The sequence below is a fragment of the Rhinatrema bivittatum genome, chromosome 19 (assembly GCF_901001135.1).
Source record: "Rhinatrema bivittatum chromosome 19, aRhiBiv1.1, whole genome shotgun sequence".
NCBI lineage: Eukaryota > Metazoa > Chordata > Amphibia > Gymnophiona > Rhinatrematidae > Rhinatrema > Rhinatrema bivittatum.
Window position 1 is genome coordinate 3,955,290 of NC_042633.1, and position 25,367 is coordinate 3,980,656.

At 45.1% G+C, this 25,367-nt stretch overlaps 1 protein-coding gene across 1 annotated transcript in view; it reads right to left on the reverse strand.

Annotated features, from left to right (window-relative positions):
* LOC115081067 (vomeronasal type-2 receptor 26-like) overlaps positions 1-25,344 on the reverse strand; it is a 58,288-nt gene extending 32,944 nt beyond the window's left edge. Inside the window, exons 1-3 of the mRNA XM_029585582.1 lie at positions 25,279-25,344; positions 24,813-24,936; positions 23,001-23,801 (exon numbers count right to left, since the gene is read on the reverse strand). Of these exons, the coding sequence (XP_029441442.1) occupies positions 23,001-23,801; positions 24,813-24,936; positions 25,279-25,344 (991 nt within the window). The remainder of the gene's footprint in view (positions 1-23,000; positions 23,802-24,812; positions 24,937-25,278) is intronic.
* Between the last annotated feature and the right edge of the window lie 23 nt (positions 25,345-25,367).

A 25,367-nucleotide genomic window follows, 5' to 3' on the forward strand; every position in this document is an offset into this window, starting at 1 on the left:
ATTGCCGTATGGCCGTATTGCAAAATGGCGCTGGCCGTATGGCCGTATTGCAAAAATGGCGCCGGCCGTATGGCCGTATTGCCGTATGGCCGTATTGCCGTATTGCAAAATGGCGCCGGCCGTATGGCCGTATTGCCGTATGGCCGTATTGCCGTATTGCAATACGGCCCTAGTGCATGAGGTCGCTCCCGGACCCCCGCTGGACTTTTGGCAAGTCTTGTGGGGGTCAGGAGGCCCCCCCAAGCTGGCCAAAAGTCCCTGGGGGTCCAGCGGGGGTCTGGGAGCGATCTTCTGCACTCGTGACGTCGGGGGACAGGAACCAAAATGGCGCCGGCGCTACCTTTGCCCTGTCAGGGCAAAGGTAGCGCCGGCGCCATTTCTATTAACGCAGCCATGGCCCGAGAGTGGAAGATCACACCGGGACCCCCCCCCACTGGACCCCAGGTAATTTAAAACATTTTGGAGGGGTTTGGGAGGGTGGGGGATTTATTTTAAAGGGTCGGGGTGGGTTTTAGGGTTGTTTTAGTGTGCCGGTTTTCCCGCCCTCCCCCGATTTACGATTTAAACGATTAAAAAAAAAACAAAACAAAACCGCAACGATCAGATTCCCTCCCCCCCCCAGCCAAAATCGATCGTTAAGACGATCGATCACACGATTCACATCTCTAGTAATTAACCTGTACCCAACCTATGTGTAATGGATACCTGGGCTACGCCCCATTTCTGCTACCCGCCATATAGCAAGCAAGGCAGCAATCTTTTACACAGTCCCACACCTTGTTTCCAAGTAAGGGGGCAGCACCTCCTGAGGTGTAACCATGACCCACCATTTTGCCATAAAAGCACTCTCTTGATAGCCAACAAATAACCTGGTACCTGATGAACACCTGTGCTAACTTCACCACTGGCTCAGGTACCCTACCCCTGCAGCAGCAATATAATTAACAAGTACAAATTGAAATACGTCAGCTGTCTAACATTGCCTACTATCTGTGATATGGATTCAAATATGTATGAAAAACTGATATAGCTAATGTCGCCAACTGCCTATTAAATGCAAAGGAGGTAAATTAACAATACATCCCCGATATAAATATACGAATGCACATGCCAGATTAACATTCAAATATATATGGATGTTTAGGAACAATTGTTATATGCATATAGATAAATAGATAGATAGATAGAATTATATATTAGGCATAATTGCTATATATGTGTGAAAATTATTAGATAGGGAGCAGGAAATGATGGGGGTACTGATCTGTGAACCCAGTATTTAAGGAGTCCGTGTTGTCATCATGCCATGATCAGCACCCCCCCCCCCCCCATCTCATCGTGTTTTCGTCGGCACCCACAAGCAACATCAATATCGCACCTGGAACATCAGCACGCTGGGGAGGAGTGAGGGATGGGAGTGGGGTGTTGCGACCATCGCTGCTCGATGCCCTCACTCCACCCTCTTTACCTCTGTGGCAACTCCCTCCGGGTCTGATGGACGGCTGGCTGCCGTAGTGTCTCCATGCCGCCTCCCTCCGGCGTCCCCGGACCGGCTCGACGTTGTAGAGCCGCCATGTTGCCTGATGACCTAGGGCGCGCGCGCTCTGATTGAACTACCAGCAAGAGCGCGAACCTCAGGGGCGTCCCCCTGAGATGATGTCATCCGCTTCCAATATTTAAAGGTCTCTATTTCGCTATCTAACTGAGTTAGCAAGGAAGGGGATTGCTTTGGCTACACCTCCCAAGCTACTCTGCCTCCTCGGACTTACCAGATGTACCCGCTCCTCGGGGGCCTCGCTCTTTTTCTATACTTTCAGATTACAGATAGGAACCGGTACTCGCTCCTCGAGGGCCCATGTTCCTGGACACTCTGAAGATTCCCTACTGCTTGGAAGCTATCGCTGCTACAAACAATTGTGAGTTACCATCGCTCTCTCAGAGCTTTCCCTGGAACCATGTACTCACTCCTCGAGGGCCTAAATCTTTCCAGCACCTGAGCTTCCTTGAGACCTTATATGAGTTTTGTCATCTAGTTCTGTTCATGAACTCTGCCTACTCTGCCTACTCACTTTCTACAGTTTCTCAACAGCTCAGCCATCCTGGATCGCTGTTCCAGTACCTGAGGGACTACAGCCCTGCCGGGCATATCAGCTCACTACTGCCACATCTGGTGGTTTCTAAAACCTGTTTAATAAAAGAACTAATGTGTGTCTGTCTCCATACTCAAGCCTAGCAGGTGGTCCCTCTCGGGATATCCTCCCAGGGGCGTGGTCATCTGCCACCGGCCCAGGGATCCACCCACTACTATATCAGATTTATAACAGATTGCTAACTCCTCACGGAGATTTCACATCATGGGGTGACTGTGGCAGCTCAAGAAACACTGCTGTGATGAGGAGGCAGTAGGGCCTAGCATGGGGCACCTGTTTACATGTGGGCTCTGGACATTAGGCACAAGTCCACACATTTTTATTTGCAAATTAATTCACATCCCTGGTCACTTCTAGTACTGAATGGTTCAAGGAATTAACACAAGGATACAGAACCTTTCACATCTAGCACTAAACTGTTTAAGGAACGGGCACAGAGTACAAAGTCTATCATCTCCAGGATTAGAGAACTCATGCGATTGGCTCAATGATACAGAACCGTTTACCTTTAGGACTGGATGGGTCAGAGTATGGGTACAGGTTTAGAAAGCTTGTCATTTCCAGATCTGAATTACTGAAGGGATTGGTACAGATATCTGAAGCCTGTTGCTTGCCATTCATTCAGGTGACAGGTGCAGGGATACAGATGTGGTAACGTCTAGAACTGGATGATTTAGTAGATAAGCATAGGGACACAGAGCCTCTAAGCCTGGATGGCTCAGTTGATTGGACACAAGGATTCACCTCTGTGGATGGGTGACTATGAGTCTTGGTGCATGGATACAGAGTTTGTCACCTCTAAGTATGGATGTCTCAAGAGACAAGCACAAAGACACATAATCTATCACCTCTATAACTGTATGGGTAAGGGGATAGACATAGGTGTTGCGCGGGAACGCGTAGGAATATGTAGAGGTGTGCCCTTGGGCCTCGTCGAACCGGGAGAGGAGCTCCGAGGAAGTGCCAAGACAGGTGAGACGTGCCCATCTGGGAGGACTGGAGGCCCTGACCCTCCTCCGGACCTGCACGCTTCAGTGAGACCATCAACGCAATGGTGGTCTCTGAGTGGTCCTCCAACCACTCCAAGCCCTTTCGGACCTGCCGCTGGGTAACGCCTGAGGTGGCAGGCCAAACAGAGGTCAAAGGCAGACAAAGACGTCTGGCACTAGAGACAAAGGCTCAGGCACGTGGAAGATGAGACAAAGACTAGGGGGCATTCCATGAAGTTAGCAAGTAGCACATTTAAGACTAATCGGAGAAAGTTCTTTTTCACTCAAGGTACAATAAATCTCTGGAATTTGTTGCCAGAGGATGTGGTTAGTGCAGTTAGTGTAGCTGGGTTCAAAAAAGGTTTTGATAAGTTCTTGGAGGAGAAGTCCATTAACGGCTATTAATCAAGTGGAAACACTGAGAGGAGAGGATCACCTTGCTGGTGGCTGAAAGGAATCAGTAAGTTTTTGCTTGGGACATTGACTTTTTAAAAAGTATTGGGGCAAAGTTAACTATTTGGGAATATTATTTAGTGTGTTTGTGCCTTTAATAGTCAGAAAGGCAGTGAATAAACAAGTTAGACTGTTTGCATTTTTAAATAGTCAGTCAATAAGGTAGCAGTAGATAGGCAGTGAATAAACAAGTTAGACTGTTTGTATTTTTAGTCAGTCAATAAGGTAGCAGTAGGTAGTGTGTTTATTTTTAAAAGTCTGCAGAACTGAGTGTTCTCCAGACTTTTAAAGAGCTGAGTGTTTGTATTTAATACTAACTGAGTGCATTGTATTGAAACCCCCCCCCCCCAAAAAAAAAAAAAAAAAAACCAAAACCCCACAAAAAGTAGCCAGAAGCTAGAAATAAGGTAGGAGCAGTATACACCAAAGTAAAAAAGTTGAATAGTTCAGCTCAGTTCCTCACCTTGGAAAGGTGTTGAGGTAGTGTGATTGGGTTTGAATAGGGACCAACATTTGTTAATCAAGGGAGCAGTGAGTCACTCAGGCTGACTAACTAAAGTTAGACTGTTTGTATTTCCCAACCCTCCCACCCCTCGCCTACCCACCCCTAGCTCATCCCTAAATTTATAGGCAGGTGCCACTTTCACAAAAAAAAAAACCCAAAAAAAACATCAACAAAAACTTTATTGAGAATTCGATCAGACCCCGGTGAATTCACTAATACATTTAAAGGAAGTTAGACACATTCCTACTCCCATAGCAACCTAAAACTTAACTAGGAACTGATCAAAATTGAGATGAAGGCAGCAGTCCAGCAGCAAGAGGGGGGCTTCCCAGTCTTTTGCATTGAGTGTCATATGTATGATTTTTTACCCACCGGTGAGAAGTTGTACATGTGCATGCGATGCAAAGAGCTCCTGGCTCTCAGAGAACGAGTCCAATCTCTGGAGGCTAGAGTGGCAGACCTGGAGGAGCTGAGGCAGACAGAGAGGTATATAGATGAGACCTTCAGGGACATAGTAGTCAAGTCCCAACTTCAGACTGGCAGCCCTGGTGCTGCCTTGGAGGAAGAAGGTCTCATAATGGGAGAGCACCAACCAGGTGTAGCAGGAAAGGATCCTGTAGCAAGGACCTGCTCTCTAGGTGATGCATTGTCCTTTCGCACTGAGGATATCTCCCCAAGGCCTACTGCCCAGGAGGGAAGGGTTAGGTCAGCCGTCATAGTTGGTGATTCGATTATTAGGAATGTAGATAGCTGGGTGGCTGGTGGGCGTGAGGATCGCCTGGTAACATGCCTACCTGGTGCGAAGGTGGCGGACCTCACGCGTCACCTAGATAGGATTTTAGACAGTGCTGGGGAGGAGCCAGCTGTCGTGGTACATGTGGGCACCAACGACATAGGAAAATGTGGGAGGGAGGTTCTGGAAGCCAAATTTAGGCTCCTAGGTAGAAAGATTAAATCCAGAACCTCCAGGGTAGCATTCTCTGAAATGCTCCCTGTTCCACGCACAGGTCACCAGAGGCAGGCAGAGCTCCGGAGTCTCAATGCGTGGATGAGACGATGGTGCAAGGAAAAGGGATTCAGTTTTGTTAGGAACTGGGGAACCTTTTGGGGAAGGGGGAGTCTCTTCCAAAGGGTTGGGCTCCACCTTAACCAGGGTGGAACCAGACTGCTGGCGCTAACCTTTAAAAAGGAGATAGGGCAGCTTTTAAACTAGAACAAAGGGGAAAGCCGACAGTCACTCAGCAGCGCATGGTTCGGAGAGAGGTATCTTTAAAGGATACTAATGATGCATTTGAATTAGGGCATCCCGACAGTGAGGTTCCAATAATTAGAAAAGTAGTCCAAGTGCCTGTAACTAAAAACTCACCTGAGCTAAACAATTCTAACTTATCCCTATCAATTAAAAAGCAGAATAAAAATACAAACAAAAAACAAACTTTGAAATGTTTATATGCTAATGCCAGAAGTCTAAAAAGTAAGATGGGAGAATTAGAATGTATAGCAGTAAATGATGAAAAACCGCAAGATGAATCCTTCATAATAATTTTATCCCTTCACTCTATTGAATTCCAACACTCAAAAAAAGAGTACAATAATTCACAAATATTGATTGATGTTACAAAAAAATGTTTGTGGAAGGAGAGGAACGTTTCATATGCAATTATCATAAATCCCCACCAGGGGTGATATGATGGTAAATATAATCATAAACGGACCTCCTCCATCCTGTGTAAACCATCGACATGTGAAAATGCTCAAGTGAAACAATTTTTTTCAAAAAACTTTTTTTATGTCTATATAAAATGTTTGTCTTGCTGATCACGGTGAATAAAATCACTCCCACGGTGAACTTGTTTCAAACTGACACTCCCGGCAGCCTCATTAAATGATCCCGAGAAAGGGTATAGATGAAATTGTTAAAGCGCTTATAAAACAACCTAGATAGGCATAATAGGCAATCTCTAATGGCTTAAAAAATAAGCTCATACAACACCCCGACTTATCTGATGGTTTGAAGGGTCACCGACGTAGCCACGTTTCAGGTCCGTTCCAGGACCTTTCATCAGGGAAAATAATCCTCTTGTGATATTTTATCGGTCCTTCGATAACAAGTTGTCAGCCTTGGATAGAGTCGAAGGACTCACGCTTCAGACCTAGCAGGCAACGGCTCAACATCCACCGATAAAATATCACAAGAGGATTATTTTCCCTGATGAAAGGTCCTGGAACGGACCTGAAACATGGCTACGTCGGTGACCCTTCAAACCATCAGATAAGTCGGGGTGTTGTATGAGCTTATTTTTTAAGCCATTAGAGATTGCCTATTATGCCTATCTAGGTTGTTTTATAAGCGCTTTAACAATTTCATCTATACCCTTTGTCGGGATCATTTAATGAGGCTGCCGGGAGTGTCAGTTTGAAACAAGTTCACCGTGGGAGTGATTTTATTCACCGTGATCAGCAAGATAAACATTTTATATAGACATAAAAAAGAGTTTTTTGAAAAAAATTGTTTCACTTGAGCATTTTCACATGTCGATGGTTTACACAGGATGGAGGAGGTCCGTTTATGATTATATTTACCATCATATCACCCCTGGTGGGGATTTATGATAATTGCATATGAAACGTTCCTCTCCTTCCACAAAAATTTTTTTGTAACATCAATCAATATTTGTGAATTATTGTACTCTTTTTTTGAGTGTTGGAATTCAATAGAGTGAAGGGATAAAATTATTATGAAGGATTCATCTTGCGGTTTTTCATGAGTTTGTAGCAATCCTTCTTAAATTGCTTTGGTGCTCATTGATAGTTTTTAGCAGTAAATGATGACATAGACTTAATTGGCATCTCAGAGACATGGCGGAAAGAGGATAACCAATGGGACAGTGCTATACCGGGGTACAAATTATATCGCAATGACAGAGAGGAGCAGTCGGGAGGAGGTGTGGCGCTTTATGTCCGGGATGGCATAGAGTCCAACAGGATAAACATCCTGCATGAGACTAAATACAAAATTGAATCTTTATGGGTAGAAATCCCTTGTGTGTCAGGAAAGACTACAGTGATAGGGGTATTCTACCGTCCACCTGGTCAAGATGGTGAGATGGACAGTGAAATGCTAAGAGAAATTAGGGAAGCTAACCAAATTGGTAGTGCAGTAATAATGGGAGACTTCAATTACCCCAATATAGACTGGGTAAATGTATCATCGGGTCACGCTAGAGAGATAACGTTCCTGGATGGAATAAATGATAGCTTTATGGAGCAATTGGTTCAGGAACCGACGAGAGAGGAAGCAATTTTAGATCTAATTCTCAGTGGACCACAGGACTTGGTGAGAGAGGTAACAGTGGTGGGGCCGCTTGGCAATAGTGATCATAATATGATCAAATTTGATTTAATGACTGGAAAAGGAACAGTGTGCAAATCCAAGGCTCTTGTGCTAAACTTTCAAAAGGGAAACTTTAATAAAATGAGAAAAATTGTTAGAAAAAAACTGAAAAGAGCAGCTACAAAAGTAAAAAATGTCCAAGAGGCGTGGTCATTGTTAAAAAATACCATTCTAGAAGCACAGTCCAGATGTATTCCACACATTAAGAAAGGTGGAAAGAAGGCAAAACGATTACCGGCATGGTTAAAAGGGGAGGTGAAAGAAGCTATTTTAGCCAAAAGATCTTCATTCAAAAATTGGAAGAAGGATCCAACAGAAGAAAATAGGATAAAGCATAAACATTGGCAAGTTAAATGTAAGACATTGATAAGACAGGCTAAGAGAGAATTTGAAAAGAAGTTGGCTGTAGAGGCAAAAACTCACAGTAAAAACTTTTTTAAATATATCCGAAGCAGAAAGCCTGTGAGGGAGTCAGTTGGACCGTTAGATGATCGAGGGGTTAAAGGGGCACTTAGAGAAGATAAGGCCATTGGGAACTGAATTCACTTTGGAGCTGGAATCTACATGAACCAGAACCTTTCCTGCTAAAGTTAAGTCCATTTTGGTTGTTATCTGTTGTTATCTGTGCTTAGAAGTAGGGCATTTTATTTGCCAAAACTAGTGCACTGTCTGTTAAAACGAAGCACAACTGAAATAGATAGTTGGGAGTGCTGTTAGTCTGCTTTAACTGTTTCACACCCTCCCACCCTACCCCTCTACCCACCCACCCCTAGGTTTGTGTTTCTTATATAACCTGCCTAGATTCATAAATGGCAACAAGGTAAATTAGTATTTCCATAATTGCTATTCATCAAAAATCAAAACTTACCAAAATGAGGACTATCCAATGTAACTGCTGTGGAGCCTTTATTCTGAGGGAAAGCATCTGGAAACTTAGAGCTTGCCCAATTTGTGCACAACTCTCTTCCTTGAAAAAGGAGCTGACAGAGGTTAAAGCTCAATTAGCTTCAATTACAAGAATTATACCCACATTGCATTACTCAGAAAATAATTCCACAACATCACAGAAAAACCAGGAGTCAAGAAAAAGTGATTCATTAGGCTCAGGTAGGACCCACAGTCACCCATTCTTGACAGATGGACAGCCAACAGATGCACCCTCCCACTCAAACAGGTCATTAAGAAATTCTTTTATATCCAGGATTACAGTGGGCTCTGGTAGAATTAGACCTGTGATGAGGAGACACACAATGTACCGAATGCAAAAAGAACAAAAAGCCTTCTCTATATTAAAAACTGAAGAAGTTCTTGAGAAAAACTTTGAAGTGTTACCAGAAAAGAGAAAACAAACACAATGCATGCAGAATTTCAAGATCCATAAACAAAAGAAAAATCTAATTGAGATGGACAACTCTGTCAACAGTGGCACAACTGCAAAAGGAAAGAGTGAAGTGAATAACAAATCTCAAATAAAGTCTCATAAGGAGTCCAGGAAAAGCAATAACCTTAAAGAGAGTACCTGGAAGGCTATGACCACAAATGCTCATAGTTTGGGAAATAAAATCCCAGATCTGCAGGCCCTAATGTCTGGGGCAGAATTGGACATTGTTGCTATCACAGAGACATGGTTCACAGAATCTCATGATTGGGATACAACAATACCAGGCTACAACTTGTTAAGGAAGGACAGAGAGGATAGAAAAGGGGGAGGTGTGGCTCTTTATGTCAGAAACAGCATCCAAGCATCTGAGCTACAAGGAAGTTGGGGCAAGGAAGAAGCACTATGGGTCGACCTAAAAAAAGATGACGGAGCATCCATTTATATTGGAGTGGTTTACAGGCCTCCAAACCAAAAGGAAGAGCTGGACAGATATCTGGTTGAAGACATCCACAAGATAGGTAAGAAGGGAGAAGTGGTGATCGTTGGTGACTTTAATATGCCAGATGTAGACTGGAAAATCCCATCTGCAGAAACTAAAAATAGTAGAGCGATAGTGGATGCCATGCAAGTATCTTTGTTCAAACAAATGGTATTGGAACCCACGAGAGAAGGAACTATACTCGACTTAGTGCTCACTAATGGAGATAATGTCTCCGATGTCCAGGTGGGCGCCCACCTCAGCACCAGTGATCATCAAACGGTATGGTTTAATATCACTAAAAGAATAGGGAAAAGAACCACAAAGACCCGAGTTTTACAGTTCAAAAACACGGACTTTGAGGAAATGGGGAAGTACCTGGAGGAAGAACTAAAAGGATGGGAGAATGAGAGAGATGTGGAGCAGCAGTGGACCAATCTAAAAGGAGCAATCACCAAGGCAACTACTCTATATGTTAGAAATGTAAAGAAAAGCAAAAGAAAATTGAAACCTATCTGGTTCTCAAAGGAGATAGCTGACAAAATTAAAGCTAAAAGAACAGCATTCAAGAAATATAAAAGATCCCAAAGGGAGGAACACAAAGAAGAATATTTGATTAAACTAAGGGAGACGAAGAAATTAATCAAGTTGGCAAAAAGTCAAGCGGAAGAGAGGATTGCCAAGGAGATAAAAATGGTGACAAAACATTTTTCAGATACATCAGCGAAAAGAGAAAAGTCCATAGTGGTATTGTGAAATTGAAAGGTGGTAATGGTCAATGTGTGGAGAGAGACGAAGAAATGGCAGAAATATTAAACGAATACTTCAGTTCTGTGTTCACTAAAGAAGACCCTGGAGAAGGACCATCTCTACACAACAAGAAACTGGAGGGAAGTGGAATAGATGAAAATCCTTTTACAGTAGAAAATGTATGGGAAGAGCTAAAGAATCTAAAAGTGGACAAAGCCATGGGGCCTGATGGGATTCATCCAAGGATACTGAGGGAGGTCAGAGATGTTCTGGCGGGTCCACTGTGTGACCTGTTCAATAGATCCCTAGAAACGGGAGTGGTACCGAGAGACTGGAGAAAAGCGGTGGTGGTCCCGCTTCACAAGAGTGGGAACAGAGAGGAGGCTGGCAACTACAGACCAGTTAGCCTCACTTCAGTGGTGGGAAAAGTAATGGAGTCACTGCTGAAAGAGAGAATAGTGAAATATCTACAGTCCGGAGAATTGACGGACCAGAGGCAACATGGATTCACCAGGGGAAGATCCTGTCAGACAAATCTGATTGACTTTTTTGACTGGGTAACCAAGGAATTGGATCAAGGAAGAGCGCTCGATGTCATCTACTTGGATTTCAGCAAAGCTTTTGATACGGTTCCGCACAGGAGACTGGTGAATAAAACAAGAAGCTTAGGAGTGAGTGCCGAAGTGGTGACCTGGATTGCAAATTGGTTGACGGACAGAAGACAATGTGTGATGGTAAATGGTACTTTCTCTGAAGAGAGAGCGGTTTTAAGTGGTGTACCGCAAGGATCAGTGTTGGGACCGGTCCTGTTCAATATCTTTGTGAGCGACATTGCGGACGGGATAGAAGGTAAGGTTTGTCTTTTTGCGGATGACACTAAGATCTGCAACAGAGTGGACACGCCGGAAGGAGTGGAGAGGATGAGACGGGATTTAAGGAAACTGGAAGAGTGGTCGAAGATATGGCAGCTGAGATTCAATGCCAAGAAGTGCAAAGTCATGCATATGGGGAGTGGAAATCCGAATGAACTGTATTTGATGGGGGGGGGGGGGGGGGGGGGAAAGGCTGATGTGCACGGAGCAGGAGAGGGACCTTGGGGTGATAGTGTCTAATGATATGAAGTCTACGAAACAATGCGACAAGGCGATAGCAAAAGCCAGAAGAATGCTGGGCTGCATAGAGACAGGAATATCGAGTAAGAAAAGGGAAGTGATTATCCCCTTGTACAGGTCCTTGGTGAGGCCTCACCTGGAGTACTGTGTTCAGTTCTGGAGATCGTATCTACAAAGAGACAAAGACAAGATGGAAGCGGTACAGAGAAGGGCGACCAGGAAGGTGGAGGATCTTCATCGGATGACGTACAAGGAGAGATTGAAGAATCTAAATATGTACATCCTGGAGGAAAGGAGGAGCAGGGGTGATATGATTCAGACTTTCAGATACTTGAAAAACTTTAATGATCCAAAGACAACGACAAACCTTTTCCGTAGGAAAAAAATCAGCAGAACCAGAAGTCACGAGCTGAGGCTCCAGGGAGGAAGACTAAGAACCAATGTCAGGAAGTATTTCTTCACGGAAAGGGTGGTGGATGCCTGGAATGCCCTTCCGGAGGAAGTGGTGAAGTCTAAAACTGTGAAGGACTTCAAAGGGGCGTGGGATAAACACTGTGGATCCATCAAGTCTAGTGGGCATAAATAGAGAGGAGGCAGCAAACACTGCACGGAGCGGCAGTAGCCACTGAGGCATTCACGGAGCGGGATGCCAGTGGCCAGTAGTTGGTGTTCCACCTTCAGGCAGCAAAACACTGCACGGAGCGGCAGTAGCCACTGAGGCATTCACGGAGTGGGATGCCAGTGGCCAGTAGTTGGTGTTCCACTTTCATGCAACAAAACACTGCACGGAGCGGCAGTAGCCACAGAGGCATTCTCGGAGCGGGATGCCAGTGGCCAGTGGTAGGTGTTCCACCTTCACGGAGGGGAAGGATGGAGGGCTGCCATCTCAAAAAAAAACAACAAACAAACAAACAAACAAGCAAACAAAACAGGGGTGGGTAAAGGGCAGGGGTGTGGCCTGCTGGTTGCGGCGGTTGCTACCCCTGATTGAGCTAGATGTTCACTAGGATGGCGCTGCTCTCTGCATTGGTGGAGGGGTGGAAGGGAATTGGGGCCGGAGGGTGCTGGAAGCCAATAGAGACGGGTGGGAGGGAGAAAAAGGGGGGGAAAAATGGATAAACTGCATAGCTTGCTGGGCAGACTGGATGGGCCATTGGTCTTCTTCTGCCGTCACTTCTATGTTTCTATGTTTCTATGTTTCTTTGCTTCGGTGTTTACTGAAGAGGATATTGGGGAGGTACCCGTAATGGAGAAGGTTTTCATGGGTAATGATTCAGATGGACTGAATCAAATCACGGTGAATCTAGAAGATGTGGTAGGGCTGATTGACAAACTGAAGAGTAGTAAATCACCTGGACCGGATGGTATACACCCCAGAGTTCTGAAGGAACTAAAAAATGAAATTTCAGACCTATTAGTAAAAATTTGTAACTTATCATTAAAATCATCCATTGTACCTGAAGACTGGAGGATAGCAAATGTAACCCCAATATTTAAAAAGGGCTCCAGGGGCGATCAGGAAAACTACAGACCGGTTAGCCTGACTTCAGTGCCAGGAAAAATAGTGGAAAGTGTTCTAAACATCAAAATCACAGAACATATAGAAAGACATGGTTTAATGAAACAAAGTCAGCATGGCTTTACCCAGGGCAAGTCTTGCCTCACAAATCTGCTTCACTTTTTTGAAGGAGTTAATAAACATGTGGATAAAGGTGAACCGGTAGATATAGTATACTTGGATTTTCAGAAGGCGTTTGACAAAGTTCCTCATGAGAGGCTTCTAGGAAAAGTAAAAAGTCATGGGATAGGTGGCGATGTCCTTTCATGGATTGCAAACTGGCTAAAAGACAGGAAACAGAGAGTAGGATTAAATGGACAATTTTCTCAGTGGAAGGGAGTGGACAGTGGAGTGCCTCAGGGATCTGTATTGGGACCCGTACTTTTCAATATATTTATAAATGATCTGGAAAGAAATACGACGAGTGAGATAATCAAATTTGCAGATGACACAAAATTGTTCAGAGTAGTTAAATCACAAGCAGATTGTGATAAATTGCAGGAAGACCTTGTGAGACTGGAAAATTGGGCATCCAAATGGCAGATGAAATTTAATGTGGATAAGTGCAAGGTGATGCATATAGGGAAAAATAACCCATGCTATAATTACACGATGTTGGGTTCCATGTTAGGTGCTACAACCCAAGAAAGAGATCTAGGTGTCATAGTGGATAACACATTGAAATCGTTGCTGCAGTGTGCTGCGGCAGTCAAAAAAGCAAACAGAATGTTGGGAATTATTAGAAAAGGAATGGTGAATAAAACGGAAAATGTCATAATGCCTCTGTATCGCTCCATGGTGAGACCGCACCTTGAATACTGTGTACAATTCTGGTCACCGCATCTCAAAAAAGATATAATTGCGATGGAGAAGGTACAGAGAAGGGCTACCAAAATGATAAGGGGAATGGAACAACTCCCCTATGAGGAAAGACTAAAGAGGTTAGGACTTTTCAGCTTGGAGAAGAGACGACTGAGGGGGGATATGATAGAGGTGTTTAAAATCATGAGAGGTCTAGAACGGGTAGATGTGAATCGGTTATTTACTCTTTCGGATAGTAGAAAGACTAGGGGGCACTCCATGAAGTTAGCATGGAGCACATTTAAAACTAATCGGAGAAAGTTCTTTTTTACTCAACGCACAATTAAACTCTGGAATTTGTTGCCAGAGAATGTGGTTAGTGCAGTTAGTATAGCTGTGTTTAAAAAAGGATTGGATAAGTTCTTGGAGGAGAAGTCCATTACCTGCTATTAAGTTCACTTAGGGGTAGATTTTCAAAAACCGCGAATTGGTGTACTTTTGTTGGCACTCCAGGCGCAAACAAAAGTACGCTGGATTTCAGCGGATACGTGCGTAGCCGCGCGTATCCGCTGAAATCCGGGATCGGCGCGCGCAAGGCTATCGATTTCGTATAGCCGGCGCGCGCCGAGCCGCGCAGCCTACCCCCGTTCCCTCCGAGGCCGCTCCGAAATCGGAGCGGCCTCGGAGGGAACTTTCTTTTGCCCTCCCCTCACCTTCCCCTCCCTTCCCCTACCTAACCCACCCGCCCGGCCCTGTCTAAACCCCCTCCTTACCTTTGTTGGGGGATTTACACTTCCCGGAGGGAGACGTAAATCCCCGCGCGCCAGCGGGCCGCTAGCGTGCCGGGACGCGATCTGGGGGCGGGCCCGGAGGGCGCGGCCACGCCCCCGGGCCGCCCCGGGCCGTAGCCACGCCCCCGGGCCCGCCTCCGGAACGCTCCCGACACGCCCCGAAAACGCCGCACGGTTCGGGCCCGCCCCCGACACGCCCCCTCCGAAAACCCCGGGACTTACGCGAGTCCCGGGGCTCTGCGCGCGCCGGTAGGCCTATGTAAAATAGGCTTACCGGCGCGCAGGGCCCTGCTCGCCTAAATCCGCCCGGATTTGGGCGGATTTAGGCGAGCAGGGCTCTTAAAATCCGCCCCTTAGAGAATAGCCACTGCCATTAGCAATGGTTACATGGAATAGACTTAGTTTTTGGGTACTTGCCAGGTTCTTTTGGCCTGGATTGGCCACTGTTGGAAACAGGATGCTGGGCTTGATGGACCCTTGGTCTGACCCAGTATGGCATTTTCTTATGTTCTTATGTTCTTACGTTTTCTTAGGGAATAGCCACTGCTATTAATTGCATCAGTAGCATGGGATCTTCTTAGTGTTTGGGTAATTGCTAGGTTCTTATGGCCTGGTTTGGCCTCTGTTGGAAACAGGATGCTGGGCTTGATGGACCCTTGGTCTGACCCAGCATGGCAATTTCTTATGTTCTTATGCTCTTAACTGCAAAGACTCAGGCATGTGGAGGAAGAGACGAAGACTCAGGCACGTGGAGGATGAGACGAAGACTTAGGCACTGATGGACGAGACAAAGACTCAGGCACTGACGGATAAGACAAAGACTCAGACACGGGAGGCAAGGCATGGCATGGGAAGGCATGGCAAGGCAAGGCATGGCAAGGCAAGGCAAGGCATCGAGACTAGGGATGTGAATCGTTTTTTGACAATTTAAAAAAATCGTCGATATTTTTTAAATCATCAAAAATCGTTAGAGTGCGCGATACAATACAAATCCCCCCGATTTACCGTCAAAAATCGTTAAATTGGGCACGGGAATTATTTGGGGGGAGGGCGGGAAAACCGGGACACCAAAACAACCCCTAAACGCACCCCGACCCTTTAAAACCAATCCCTTACCGTCCCCCACCCTCCCGAACCCCCCCCAAAATGTTAAATTACCTGGTGGTCCAGTGGGGGGGGGGGAGGGGTCCCGGCGCGATCTCCCGCTCTCGTGACATCGGCGCCATTTTGGCTGCCACTAATATAAATGGCGCCGATTAAAAAAAAAAACCCTTGACCCTTTAAACCGACCCCCTTAGCCTCCCCAACCCTCCCCAAAACCTTTTAAAATTACCTGGTGGTCCAGTGGGGGGGCGCGGGGAGCGATCTCCCGCTCTCGGGCCATCGGCTGCCACTCATAAAGATGGCGCCGATGGCCCTTTGCCCTTACCATGTGACAGGGTATCCGTGCCATTGGCCGGCCCCTGTCACATGGTAAAGGCAAAGGGCCATCGGCACCATTTGTTTTTTAGCGCAGCTGATGGCCTGGGAACAGGAAATCGCTCCACGCAGCCCCCCTGGACAACCAGGTATGTGTAAAAAGTTTTTTTTTGGGGGGGGGGGGTCGGGAGAGTGGGGGAGGCTAAGGGGGTAATTTTAAAGGGTTGGGGTGGGTTTTTTTTATCGGCACGGGCCTCACTAAAAAGAATTAGTGATTTGAATTGGAATCGGAACTGATCCCAATTCACATCTCTAATGATCAGATTTCCCCCCCCCCCCCCAGCCGAACCCGATCGTTAAAACGATCAGGCACACGATTCACATCCCTAATCGAGACTGGACAGGACAGCAGGCTAAAACTCAGAAGACCATGTCCTCCAGATGGTACTGCAAACAGGATCCGGCTGCAGACAGCCTCAGTGGCCCAGCAAGTCCCTCGGGCATCACTGCAAGTGGAATCGGTGGGAGTCCAGAAGAGTTGACCCGAGGACCAGACACATCCAAGGACATAACAACTTGGGAGGTGCGAGAAGAGACGAGCATCAGTTGACTGAACATCCAAGGGCTTCTGGACTAGAGACATCACGAAGTTGAGTGATAACGTCCAAGACATCCGGGAACCTTGAAGCCCAGGACACCCAACGAAGAGCAGCGAGGGTGTCCGAAGACACTGACATCAAGGACATCCAATATCAGAAGAGTCTGAGGGCTGGAACCTTAGGAATCCAGGGACAGGAAGGAGGCGGACAGGCGAGCAATGTCCCTCAGGTGCCCTACATAACCTAGCCAGGCTGGTCGCGGACCACACTGTTCCCTACGCACTCTACACAGCCGGCCAGCTAGTCGCAGACCATGAGGGGAGCAGGACAAGCCCAGGAGAGGGATGGATATCTGGACGGGTGAATATCAGGAGAGGCCGACATCAGGGCCGGCGGACAACAAGACACGGAAGACATCTGGAGTGGCGGGCATCAGGAACGGTGGACATCAAGACACGGAAGACATCTGGAGTGGCAGGCATCAGGGCTGGTGAACATCCGAACCAGCAGACATCAAGACAGGCGAACATCTGGAGACACGAAGGACATCAGGAACATTGGAGACATCAGTGTAGAGACCAGCAGGAAGAACGAAGAGGGATCCCATAATGAAACAGGAATGCCAAGCAGGAGCAAGGAGATGGAGAGTCCTGAGGAGGACTAGCCCCTTGCCAAGGCAAGGAGGAATTGCAGGGTGAACCCTTTTATAGGGCTCCAAAGAGGAGACGCCCAGGAAAACCAGGAGGTGGGGCCCGGGGCATTTCTGACTGCGGGCCCTTTAAGAGACGGAGAGAGGCGTGATCTCACACCTATGGGAGGAGCCAGGGGCGGACCGGGGATGGCAACCACGCCGTAGAGGAGCAGGCCTCCTGGCTGGCTTGGAGGAGCAGCGTTCATGCCACGGAGGAGCAGGCCTCCGAGCCCTTTTGGGCAGCGGCTCCCCGCCGCGAAGAGAAGAACTTCGGCAGGCTCCTGCTGTGCCACGCAGCGCTATCGGTGGCCTCGTGCCACAAAGGTAAGGGCCTGCCCACACTGGCCGCAGGCAGGACCACAACAACAGGAATACATAAACATATATAATAAGCAGACAACAATTGACATGTTACAGGGCTTCCCAAACCTGGCCTGGGGACCCCACGGCCAGTCAGGATTTCAGAATATCCTCAATAAATATGCATGAGATAAATTTGCATATACTGACTCTCCATAATACATCAATTTATCTCATACATATTCATTTTCGATATCTTGAAAACCCAACTGACCATGGGGTCCCCAGGATAGGTTTGGGAAGCTCTGCAATATTGGGTCAGCATCCTATCTCTGACAATGGCCAGTTTGGATTTCTTGGTAGTATCCAGATGATCTAAATGAGGGTATCCATTTTATTTTGTAATTCCTAAGTCTATATGACTAATAATTGTTGATGGATCTGTCCTCCAGAAACCTGTACAATCCACTTTTAGTAAAAGGCAATGAAATTATGCGAGATGTGTTACTCATGTCAATGCAGGGCTGCAAACTGTGTGTGATCTCTTTAACAGCTGTATTAGTGTGAGGCGATAGTCGACATGAAGATAATCTAGATGTAGCGGATAGGAATAGGATAAGCTCCAAGTATGTATGCAAGTATGATCATAGGTTAGTAAAAGTATGTTCTTAAAATGGTGAATGAGAATGTGAGAAACAGATATTATTGTGCACAAGGTCAGCATGTAGCTTGTTGGACAGATAACGGACATAGTACTGCTTAAAGAAAATACAGGTTTGTAGACTGTTAGGTAGTTTTCCCCTCCCTCCATAGCCCACAACTCCCCCCCCCACCTTAATTAGAAGTATCTTGAAATACTTTGAAGACCCCCCCCCCCTTCTTCGCCCATAGCCCTCCCCTTCCTGTATGACAAATTATGCTTTCAATATCTACTGTAGATGATGTCTTCGTTTTGTGAACATCCAGTTTGGAACATTTACAGCAGTTTGTTGAGTGAATACTGTAGATGATCACTTAGAAATTCAATATGGAAGTTGACTATCAAGCATACCTTTTCTGGATATCTTTATATTTAAGGATTTTAATAGATTGGGTGCATCTTTGAATGGCAAACCTATTGAAAAGAACAATCTTTTTCATTTTTCAAGTTTCCATTCATAGAGGTTGCGATCTGATTTACCTGTTGGATAATTTTTGAGAATACATCCAATCTGTTCTAATAAAAAAGATTTTGTCAGTCAAACACAGGACCTCAGTGCTAGGTTATTAGGACGACCAGTACCCATTGTCCATCAAAATGAAGACATAAAAAAGAACATCATAGATGGGTAGAACATGACTATTATTGGACTCGACACCTATTGCCGGGGCTGCATTGGTATGTTTGTTAACATACATACACATATTTGGCTTCTGCTATAGTAGCTGTCATTTATAAACATTGGGATATTTTGAAGTTGCATGCAGTATTTTCTTCCTTGCTCACTATAGTGTTTTCTCATGATAAAAACATCAGAGATTATGCGGTTCAGTCATATTTACCATCGACGCCTATAGTACAAGATGGGATTCCAAATATAGTAGCACATTGTCTTGAAAAAGGCCACAACTTCATTGATCTGAAATGGGGTATTTTAGAATAAATCCCCACTTCTCTTAGAGGGTGTGATCACCAGATATGATTAAATTTCAGAGAAGTTTTGGAATTTTTTATTTAAAACTACTGCTCCTAATGAACTGTTTCTAGATATTGCGTAGTATTCCATTATTTAGTTATGTATATTGGGTATGATCATTATTTCAATATACATTTAAGACAGTATTACTGCTCCACTTTCGGTGAGATCTTGGCTAAAAAATGAGTTGAAATGCTGACAATGTGCATTTTGTCAACTCTGTAGTAAATGCTTGTAAAATTGATAAGTTTATGAGAAATGTGTATTGTTTTTGTTTAATGAACTTTTACAACTTTGCAGTATGTAAACAAATTTGTCTGTCCAGGCAGTGAAATATAAAACTTCAGCATTTGAAGCAGCAATAAGTGTGATACAAGGATACTCCTGATGCAGATCCCAATTTCAACACATGAGCCCATGTTGGGGAATTTGGGTATGAAGAACTGCTGCGTGGTTTTCACTGCTCATCATTATCTAAGATCAGATAAGTTCACTACTTATGCACTGGGAAGCCAGTAGTGCCTGTTATGAAGGTCACCATGACTAATAATTTTGAGCAAGTTTGTAATATCATAGCTAAATTGTGTGAGGATTATTATTATTGTAAAGCCTAAGGACTCCATGTTTTCCTATGAATCATCCAATAGTGATATTGTGAGGTAGATGCTGGCCACCAAAAGTGGCTGATTGTGAAGCGATGAGTCTGGTAATATGGTGAACAGTGTTAAAGTAAATACATACATTTTTTTTTTAGCAACATGTTAATGTTGATCTTATTTCTTTCAATTTTGGTCCGTGATGCAGCCGGCAGGGAAAAACAGGGGCCCCGACAGAACAGCTTAACAACAGGAGAGTATTTATCAGTGACCATGATAATACCACAGTGGAAGATTTGTTTCATGCTGCATGTAGATAGAACTGAGAGAACACATGGATTTTTAAGATAAGTTCATGCACCTTGATAATATTTTGAAATAGCTTATAACAGCAAGTGCTATAGTGAAACATGTATTGTGCTGTCTGCAGAAAGAACAATGGGATTATACAGATTTGTTAGAGGATTTTATTGATTAACACTTGGGACATATTAGCATCACATTAAAAATTTAGAAATTAGGAAATAAAAAGAGGTTTTTTTATGACTTATGGATGTGCCGATTTTATAACATACGCTGTCTCGGCTGGCCCCCGCCCAGACCCCACCCCAAAACCCTGGCTCTTCTGCGCATACCTGGAGAAAGGCGCATGGCCGTGCAGTTTTGAAAACTCGCTCAGTGCTCACGCAGTCCTGCCACGCGCGTATCTCCCAGGATTTCTGAACACCAGGTTCTAAAAATGTACTTCTTCATCTTGACTTTCACTGATCCCACTCTACACACACTCTTGCTTTCTCTTCTCACTTATCTCCCCCACACACATACGCAAAATACACATCAGCTCAATGACAGCTTACAAATCTCTGGATTGGCTACTACCGGTATTGGAAATGGGGATAATGAGCTTGATGGACCCCGGTCTGATCCAATATGGCAAATTCTTATGTTCTTATATGTTCACAGGTCTCTTCTTCAGATATTATTCTGTATTGCAGAAGGATATGCGTGTGCACTGGGAATATTATTCTTCTGGATAGTGAGGATACTCCTGAGACAGGGAAGCATTGCATCCTGGTTGAGAAAAGGGACTTGATTCACTGACTTTTCCATGCAACTTTGTATGCCATAGCAGCATAAAACTTAACAGGTTCAAGGATTTGCTGGGAGGACCTTGGCTAATATGGCTTAGGCTTATGTGTGTGCTGATGCATTTCCCTGTAAGCCAATGGAAAGGGTCAAATCTGTTTGGAAACTTGATCCTAGCCTCCTTAATTTGTATCATCCATACTCTTCATGTAAAGACTACTTCATGCAGTGTGCTTCTACAGCTGGTTGCCCATCAGTCTTTCTTATTTGTCTGTGCACTTTAAAACAGAGCACTGGGAGGAAGCCATAATGTAGACAGCAGACTGTTATAATCTGATGTGTGTATATAAGGTTTAACACATTGGGAAGACTTACTGTATAACACAGAAATATATCGCAATAGGAACGGTTTGAACATGTATAATGAAGTAACACATTGAAATAATTCAATTTGTAGTCTATTCTATCTATAGAAGGAACTGTAGGTGTAACATGATGAAAGGCTACTGAGTGTGTCTCTAATGGAGTGACTTCTATGCAGTATGTCTCTGATGGAGGGAGGTATACTCCTGTGCCCAATTCCTGAACTATACAGTCCTAGAAGTGAAAAACTCTGCATTGCTATATTCATCCCTTGAGCTATCCAGTCATAGTAACATAGCAAATAATGGTATAAAAAGAACAAATTGGTCCATCCAGTATGTTCAGTTGTAATTCTTCCTTTTTTGATAGACAAACATAATGGGGGTAATTTTCAAAAGGAGTTACATGCGTAAATGTAGCTACTATTGTAGCAATTTTCAAAAGCCATTTACTCAAGTAAAGTGCACTTATGTGAGTAAATCCTATAGACAAGTCAATGGCATATATTGTAGCAATTTTCAAAAACCCACTTACTCAAGTAAAGTGAATTTACTCCAGTAAACCTGGTTTTTACTCGAGTAAATGCTTTTTAAAATCAGGCCCAATATCAATATTCATTCTCAACCCAACACCAGCTCCCCATCCAATATGTCTTGTACCTGAACTTTCAATGATTTCCCCAGCCTGATGATAATTTGTTAAAGGTCTGAACTCCACCACCTCCTCTAGTAGACCATTTTAGACCTTGTCATCTTTTGTTATGGTTCTTATAAAACCAAAACTAAACCACACCAAAACTAATTAAACCATTGTCCTAAATATTTTTAAACATAGCCTCTACATGCCTTCAGAGGTGAATTGCAGCTAAACAACCTCTGTTAGAGTCATAGCCACTACTCTGTGCAGATTACCCCAAATTGTTCTTGGAACCCCAATGCAATTTTGCCACTTCTGTTTAGATCTGAACCATAGTCCCATTGGGGCGGATTTTCAGAGCCCTGCTCGCCTAAATCCGGGCGGATTTAGGCGAGCAGGGCCCTGCGTGCCGGTGCGCCTATGTTCAATAGGCCTACCGGCGCGCGCAGACCCCGGGACTCGCGTAAGTCCCGGGGTTTGGTGAGGGGGCGTGTCAGGGGCATGTCGGGGGTGGGCCCGGTCGGCGCGGCGTTTTGGGGGGGTGTTGGCAGCGTTTTGGGGCGGGCCTGGGGGCGTGGTTACGGCCCGGGGCGGTCCGGGGGCGTGGCCGCGCCCTCCGTACCCGCCCCAAGGTCGCGTCCCGGCGCGCAAGCGGCCTGCTGGCGCGCGGGGATTTACGTCTCCCTCCGGGAGGCGTAAATCCCCCGACAAAGGTAAGGGGGGGTTTAGACAGGGCCGGGCGGGTGGGTTAGGTAGGGGAAGGGAGGGGAAGGTGAGGGGAGGGCAAAAGAAAGTTCCCTCCGAGGCCGCTCCGATTTCGGAGCGGCCTCGGAGGGAACGGGGGTAGGCTGCGCGGCTCGGCGAGCGCCGGCTATACAGAATCGATAGCCTTGCGCGTGCCGATCCAGGATTTTAGCGGCTACGCGCGTATCTACTAAAATCCCACGTACTTTTGCTTGCGCCTGATGCGCCAGCAAAAGTACGCCAATTCGCGCGGTTTGAAAATCTACCCCATTGAGTTTACTTCTTAGAGTAGTGGATACAATTGCTTTTGTGATCCTGTGCATAATCAACTGAGTTATACAGTCTAGAGATGAAAGATTCTGTAGCCCTTGTGTCAATCTAATAGGCCATTTGGTTTCTGATAATTCACTAAAAAAACATTTTTGGCGTTGTTTTGTTTTCCTACTAAATGTTCCTTGGTGTTCCTCTCTGGCTGCAGGAGAATAATATAACACTTTGGAAGAAAGATTAGGAAGAGTAACCCTGCACCAGAGGACAGGATGGAGAAGATCTCCACTGCAACCATGTACTTCCCCTGTGTGCTGAGGTAAGAGGGAATAAAAGACAGCCAAACGCTCACAAAGACCAGCATGCTGAAGGTGATAAACTTGGCCTCATTGAAGCTGTCAGGTAACGCCCTAGCCAGGAAGGCCACAATGAAGCTAATGATGGCCAGGAAGCCCATATATCCCAACATACAGTAGAAGAGTATGGTCAATCCATCATTGCACTCAACAATTATCTTCCCACTTTCAGATCTGGTGTTGTTCTCAGGAAAGGAAGGGTGGCTAGCAATCCAAAATATGCAGATGACCAGTTGGATGAGGGAGCAGAAAATAATGATAAGGTTAGGTATCTTTGGCCCAACCCATTTTCTAAGCTGATTCTGAGGGTTGACAGCCTTGAAGGCAATGATCACCGTAACTGTTTTTGCCAAAATGCAAGACACACTGATAGTGAAGATGAGTCCAAAGGCAGGCTGGCGGATCATGCATGTGAGCTTCTTAGGAAATCCAACAAACGTTAAGGAGCAGAGAAAGCACAGTGTGAGGCTGCAAAGGAGAAGGTAGCTGAGGCCTCGGTTATTGGCTCTGACAATCGGCGTATCCTGGAAGAGGTAGAAAATGAAGAGAACGAGGATGGTGGCCAAAGACAAGATGACAGCAAGAGCAACCAAGGCTGCTCCCAGGGGATCCTGGTAGGACAGGAACTCAATGGCTTTTGGAAAGCATTTTTCTCTACTCTCATTGGGCCATTGGTCGTCTGAGCACTTCCAACACTTGGTTGAATCTGAAAGAGACAACTAATCCCAGTTACACCCAATGCTATGGATACAAACTTTCAATCTATGTAATAACTTTACAAAGCTCTTTGGGAGAAATTATCAAAGGCACTTAAGCACATAAAACCTAGAGCTATGGTGGGTATGCACATGAAAGCATGCAGGGAATACAATTTCACTCACATTTTTACATGCATCCTATACAGGTATTCTGGGAGGGAGGGGGGATTTGGGGTAAAACTATCCACAAAATTTAGCCTATGTGGGCTGTTTGACAATTGCCCTCCCCATGTCCCATAGGAATTGTAAATATCAGTCCTGGAAGCCATATATAAATACATTTTATGCATCTATGAGGTCAAATTGGAAACACTACCTAGTGACTCAGGGTTTCACTATTCAGATTAAAGTTATTAAGATGCTTTTTATTAAAAGAACATAAAAATTATACTGAGTTACTCTTGTATATGAAATACCAAGAAGACAATGGTCCTCCTATTATATCATTGTATTTCTCATGTTGGTCCAATTAATGTATCCCAGCCTGCAGAGGTGCCCTATAATACAATAATAGGCTATAAAAACTGAGTTGTAGGATCTTGAGTCAGATTGATATAAGTGAAAATTGAGAACTGCATGCCCAGTGTTGCCTTGTTCAGCATTTCTGTAGTTGGCAGTCCTGACTGTGGGAACTACTGATGGTTGGAGTCTGTTCAGGAACAGAAAGACACCTGGGTTTTGATCACCAAGTAGCTAAAACATCTGTTCTTCCCCCATTGTAACTATGGATCTTTCATTTTATTACTTACTTACAGAAATTGGAACTACAATTCCTAGCATGCAATGGCTGTAAAATGGGGACTGGCTCATGGGCAAACTTAGCAATTACGGAACTCAAATGAATCAGCTAAACTCATTCATGATAAGTCCAGGATGCAGTGCATTATAGCCTTGGTAAGTCAAAGCCTTGACATGTTAGAGTTTCATATTACTTCAGAGAAGGACAAGATATTGCTTACCTGTTTCATTGGCTATTTCTCCAGTGGAACAAGGGACACAATCGAAACAGCAGCTAGGCTGTCCCAGTCTGGCAGATTTCCTGTATCCAACAAAGCAGCTGTCACTGCAGATGGAGTGAGGAGTCTGTGAATTATGAATAAATTAAAACATTATCATATTTATTATGTGCTGCCAGAGCAAGCTTTTGGGGTGTGCAACTTGTGGTGCCGATACACCATGCCAATGCAGTTGTAAAAGAACTGCTTCTCTCTTTCATGATATTGACTGCTGGGCAAAGGAGTTGCTGCAGACCAGGGTCACGGCAATTGCTGGCCTGCTGGGCCTAAGAGCAGATGCTGCCAGCTTCCTCAGTGCTGAAGAACAATTTGCTGCTCCTGCCACTTCTGCTCCCTTTCTCGAAGATGGCCCATGCTGCAGGGCTGAAGATACGCTGTTGTGACCCCCCCCCCCTCTCTCCCCACTTACCATATGTCCCAACACATAGAAGATTGAAACCAGCAGCCGATGTTCCTGACTTTCTCTTTTTGCCATCAGTTCCTCTCCTTCCTGTGCAG